At 32.9% G+C, this 6,005-nt stretch overlaps 1 protein-coding gene across 1 annotated transcript; it reads left to right on the forward strand.

The window, feature by feature from the left end:
* LOC107618057 (ACT domain-containing protein ACR12) lies at nucleotides 358-4,980 on the forward strand. Its single transcript, XM_016319983.2, has 10 exons — nucleotides 358-638; nucleotides 1,009-1,063; nucleotides 1,887-2,009; nucleotides 2,545-2,639; nucleotides 3,031-3,115; nucleotides 3,270-3,329; nucleotides 3,845-3,900; nucleotides 4,036-4,141; nucleotides 4,222-4,290; nucleotides 4,610-4,980. Exons 1-10 carry the CDS (start codon nucleotides 457-459, stop codon nucleotides 4,670-4,672), a joined length of 894 nt encoding a protein of 297 aa, XP_016175469.1. The 5' UTR covers nucleotides 358-456; the 3' UTR covers nucleotides 4,673-4,980.

Consider the following 6,005-nt stretch of genomic DNA (forward strand, 5'->3'; position numbering starts at 1 on the left):
ATTTTTAAAGTTTACAAAAATACATTTAAAATTAAAATGTATAATATAGTTTTATATTATAAAATTAAAAAGTCTTTATCTATTATAATTATTTTAAATAAAAAATACTATTATGTTAACTTAAGCTTAATTTAAATTTTTAATATAAAAATTTTATTCGATTATATAATTAGATTGAATTTTCATGTGTTTTTTTAAATAATAGGTATAAATATATTTTATTTTTATTGATATAATAATACGTGATTAATTCTGCCTATTTTTTTATATTTACATAAAAATTAGATCTTTATTAAAATATATTTTATTTTATTAAAAAAACATTTTTGAAAAATGATCAAGAATAATAAACCTACCTCCTTCTGTTTATATTTTCGCTCACACCAAAGTCCAAACCCAGCTACTGCCACACTCCAAGTCCAAGGCAAGGTTCTGGATCGGTGGATCAAGGAAGCTATGGCTATGGCGATGACAAAGACATTTTTGGCTGCTGCTCCTTCCTTCGCCGTACACGGTGGTGGTGGTGGTGGTAGGGCTTCTGATCCACTGGTCATTCCTTTCTTCTCTCACTCTTCCATCTCTCCTGTTCCTCTTCACCGCTTCCCAACCTCGCCCTCTCTCTCCAGGAACAACAATAAGTAAGAACACTGTTCCTCTTTGCTTTCAACGCTTTATTTATTTTTTTAATTACAATACTGAAATTATTAGGCCAATTATTATTTTCTGAGTCTGCTTCGGATACATGATCGTGATGTTCACTAAGGCATGGAAAACAAATGATCCTTGATCTTACGAGAAACGACTAGAAAGAAGTTGTACTTGTTTTGAATTTTTTGTTTAATAAAATTATAGTTGTGATTTTTGTTAATCAGTGTTCGTTTGGTAGATTTGAAGTAGTTAGTTAAGTTGAATAATCATGTTTGTGAACTCTGATAGATACTACTAATGGTTGTTCATTTCAATTGAGCATCCTTTATGTCTCTTACTACTTGTTGCAATGTTATGCAGGAATGTTATATATGCTTCTGCATATGATTTTAATGCAGTCAGTTCAGCTTCACTGGTTAGTGATGTGTTTCTTGTGACGATACTGTTCATGACTACTATTTTATATTGTGATGAAGTTTAGAAGTGCGAGTAATACACATGGTTTTGTTATGCAGGGTTTACAATTGAGTTTCCTAATATATATTTAAAAACTATGGACCAAAGCACTCTAACTCGTGTTTTCTTGTAATATTTTTCTTCTTCTTGGGGGGTATTTAAGATTTTAGTATCTACTAAAGATAGTGATGGCTTGTCTTTTATAAAATTTTATTTGAATCCTTGAGGACAATGATTTAGCCCATGCATCTCGCGCATAACAATGTTAAAGTGGAATAAAGTTAAAACTTAGGTTGGCTTGATTGACTGCTGGATGTGAATCTTTCCTGTGGTTTTCAGTTATTAACTCTTCATTCAGTTGACATTTTGTGGTCATAATATTATGATGATCATTTTTCTCGGAAGCTTTATACATAATTGAGAATGTGATATGTAGGTCTTCAGCATTTTGTTTCTTTTCTCTTCTGAAATTTAGCTGAAATGAAGATTATTGCTTGGGTTGATTTCCTACTGCACTACAATACAGCTAATGCCATCACATTTTAACTCCTGTATAATTTACATGTCCACTATGTATTCTATGCACATGATGTTTCCAATTATCCATGCAATTGAGTTTGTGCCAGTCAAATATAGTGGCTGCCCCAACTGAATATTGCTTTTGTCAAGCATTTGGACTTTTGTTAACTTTTAAACTTTTTCTTTTCTCAAGTCCTCTGAGTTTTGTCATGCTTTTATATAGGTAATTCTTTTGACATTTGATTGGTTAATTCTTACTGCAGAAATCCACTGACAATCTTGATAGTGTTCCTATGCCAATAGTAATGATAGATCAAGACTCGGATACTGAAGCAACAATAGTGCAACTTAGCTTTGGTGATCGCCTTGGAGCCCTTATTGACACGGTGACATGGCTCTTTGAAATTTATTTGTGCTCAAACTCTAAAACTTTGCAATCCATTTGAATGTATTAGTGTATTCTTAGTTAGATATTGTTGAAGTATGAGAGCGTTGCTTTTTAGAGTTAGAGAAGATTTATTACTCCTCTTACTTTCGCTCTGTTGTCAGTCTTTACATATCCCTCATGCCATGTCAGTGTAAGTGAGGAAGGTTGTGTTCAACGTAATTTTTTCTCCTCCAAATCTTTATAAGTCAGTGATGTTGCTGTCACTGTGGGGCTTACAACGTAAAATTTTACTTTTAGAGAGAGGGAAAAAAAAAACGAATTATCAAGAATGTTTGATGGTTGAAATGAACAACTTGTCTGAGAAGTGTTTGAAAAGAGATGCTCAGCTACCAGATTTTCTATGCCATGTTATCAAAGGGCATCAATTCTTTCAGATTTTGTTATAGTTTTGAGTTCATTTTCTGTGTCTGCATCATTTAATAAGTATATAAGTATTGCTAATAATTGACTTATTTCTGCTTATACCAAGGCAGATGAGAGCATTAAAAAACTTGGGGTTGGATGTTTCAAAGGGAACTGTCTCCACAGAGGGACCAGTGAAGCAAACAAAGTTTTTTATTACTCAGGCGTAAGTCTTTTTGTCTCTTTCATCTGGCACTTATAGCTTTTTTTTTTTCTTTCTCTAAAATGATTTTTGGTGGCAAAATGGAAACATTAAACCGAGAAAAGAATCTTTGCTTAATAGTTTTCTTGGTAGGGTTATTTCAGTCATTATCATCACTGCTAGTGTGCCAAATTTTGGAAGTTATCCCCATTAGACAATTATAGTAACTGTTGCATTTTATTTAGAGTAAGTTGATTTTGAACCTCAAACATAAGTTTTTTCTTTATTACATATTTTTTGTGGTGCAATAGTTAGTAGGTTTTCTCTTTGGTAATGCTTTATACCTGAAAAATAACACTTGTATTCTCAATGCCTCGTTCTAGTCTTAGCATGTTTAGTTCATCTATTCTCACAGAGACACTGGCCGCAAAGTTGAAGATCCTGATATGTTAGAGAGAATTCGACTGACCATTATTAACAACTTGTTGAAATATCATCCTGTAAGTATGCTTCATAGTCACCGTCCTGGAAAGTTTTTATACGGTGTATTTACATATGAGAAGCTTTTGTGCATTTATAGACGCATTTCTTGTTTCTATTTGACATTGTCCTCTAGTTTTTATCAATTTCAGTTTCTCTATATAATTCGTGTAGGAGTCGAGCCAATTACTAGCCATGGGTGAGGTGTTTGGCATAAAGGCTCCAGAGAAGAAGGTGAATAGTACTCTTGTCCTTTTTTCGTAAACCATCAAGGTGGCAACTATATAAGAAAGGGCTCCCTAATTTCTTGTAGCTCAGACTTGTGTCTGCTGTAGTGAATTTTTTGTGCCCTACTCCATGACATTATATTTAATCATTCACACCTTGTTAGCCTTTTAGTTAGAATGCTGTTCTCTATTTATTTTTACCTAATATAAACTATGTTGCACTTTCTCTCATTTAAGATGGTACGGCCACTATGGCATGTTTTTAATTGTTGGAGAATATTACTGAAAGAAATTTGAACTGCTTAATGGATATGGTGGTATACTGGTATGTAGTGGTTTTGCCTGCATGACAACAGTACTTGTAGAGTTTTTCTGTCTTCAGTTTTAATCCTTCAATTTTGTTATGCTGGGTACATATTGGACTTCTATACCAAAAGATTCTTGGTTCATTACAATGCCTTTATGGTTCCAATGGTAATACTTAGCCCTGTAAATATACTTATTTATTGTTGTTTTTCACAGCTTAATGCTGATATTGCAACTCATATACATGTTAAGCAAGATGGGCCCAAGAGGAGGTTTGCACTTTAAAATATGTGGATCTAGTTGTTTGATATGTTCATTGTTTGGACACAAAACAATATGCATAATTAGTAAGCCAAAGTGCAATAGGTGCTTGAAATCTAATCCATTTTTAATTCAAATTTTATCAGCTTGCTGTATATAGAGACAGCAGACAGGCCAGGCTTGCTCGTTGAAATCATTAAAGTCATCGCAGATGTGAACATCAATGTTGAATCGGCTGAGATTGATACAGAAGTATCTTCCTCTTTCTGTCTGTCCGAATCTCTCTGCTATCTCATTTACTCTGACCTAACCTGACTTACTTTTTGTCTTAGGGCTTGATTGCTAAAGATAAATTTCATGTCAGTTATGGTGGCGCTGCATTAAACAGTTCAATGTCTCAGGTAACTTCCGTGTTCATAAGAACTAGAGAGACTTGATAAAAGCCCAAACATAACTTAGGCATTACTTTGTCCACCTAAGTATTGCATTGATTATACATAAGTTGGCTTGCTATTTACTCTCTCCATTTTCTTTCATCTGTTATTGTCACTTTCTTGTGCATCTTTAGATCAATGTATCAGGTAACATATTTATTCAGATACATGAATCCAAAGATGTATCAAAGATTGACCGTGACATATAAGGAAGCAGAGGAACTAATAATACCTAGTTATTTTGCCCAACTCAATTACCCAACAATCTCTTTCTAATTTTGAGCAGGTTCTGGTGAACTGTCTCCGTTACTATCTCCGGACGCCAGAGACAGATATTGATAGTTACTGAGGAAGCTTTCCTCTGAGGTATCACTCACCGTTACATGTAAAATAAGCCAGTGTAATGGTTCTTGTAACAATTGCCAGTGAGCCTGATATCATTTCTGGCGATTCTCACCTGGTTGCTTGTGGAATGTATGACTGTAAGGCTCTAACTGTATGATCGTCCTCAAAGCCAAATGTCAGAGTGAAAAGTAGTACCATATAAATCATACATTCCCTCAAGGCATCTATGGTTATTATTTTAATATTCTTCGTGCTTGGAGAAACAGTCCAGCTATCTTTGCTAGAAAATGCAACCAAAGCTTTAGTTAGAAACACTTGGAGGATAAACTGATAAAGGGAAATTTCAATTTCGTTTAAAATCAGACTTAAAATTTTATTGATATAAAAATTTGTCTTGTCTTAGTTTTAGGAATAAAAGATTTTCGTTGTTTTGATTTTTTGGATTTTATAAATGGGCGTGAAAAATGTTTTTCCTCACTCTTGAATCTCTTAGGAGTATTATTAATTATAATTTCAGCCAGGGACAACTCAAACGGCTGCAATAAAGTTCTTAAAAATATTAAAACTGAGCAATTCCAATGCGGGTATATTTTTTACTTTTTATAGTACTTGAACTAATTTAAAATTAAAATTTGTATTAGATATGAGAGAATGTGTCATTTTAAAGAAAGGTCATCACTTATATATTCATTAAATCCATTAAATGAACATTATAATATTATTGTATCATTAAATTGAAATGAGACTAAATATTAGAGTGACAAATTTCACATTGAGTTTTAAGTTAATTTTTATGATATATGGTTTTAATGCGTTATTTTTTGAGACTCAAAATTAAATTAAACTAAACTTAAATTAAGCATTGTAGGTGCTCTAAGATGTTGCAACCTATTTCCACCGAAAAAAAGAAAAAGAGAAAAACCAAACTAAGGAGTTATATTACTGGAAATTATAGTTATTATTCGAGAAAATTAAATGGCTATTAAAAAATCGTTAGCTCTAATCATTTACGAGCATTTATAGTGCTTGTGCTCGTAATTCTATTAAAGGTGGTGAGGACGATTTTTTGCATATCGAATGACATTACATCAAGAAAGATCAAAATGGAAAAATGTGAGAAATGAATAAATGACTATTTATACTCATGAAAGATTAAAACGCTGATATTTGTATTTATAGTAGTTTGAAACTAAACTTGTATTCGTGATAGATGTCCTCTGTGTGACAAAAGTGCTCTACATTGAATCTGTACTTGGTTTGTAGTAATCTGATCCTACGTGGCACTCCAACCCCCCAAAGCCTTATCTTACGTAGATTTGAACGTTGTCTATCACTAA

The sequence above is a fragment of the Arachis ipaensis genome, chromosome B09, assembly GCF_000816755.2.
Source record: "Arachis ipaensis cultivar K30076 chromosome B09, Araip1.1, whole genome shotgun sequence".
In the NCBI taxonomy this organism is placed as follows: Eukaryota; Viridiplantae; Streptophyta; class Magnoliopsida; order Fabales; family Fabaceae; genus Arachis; species Arachis ipaensis.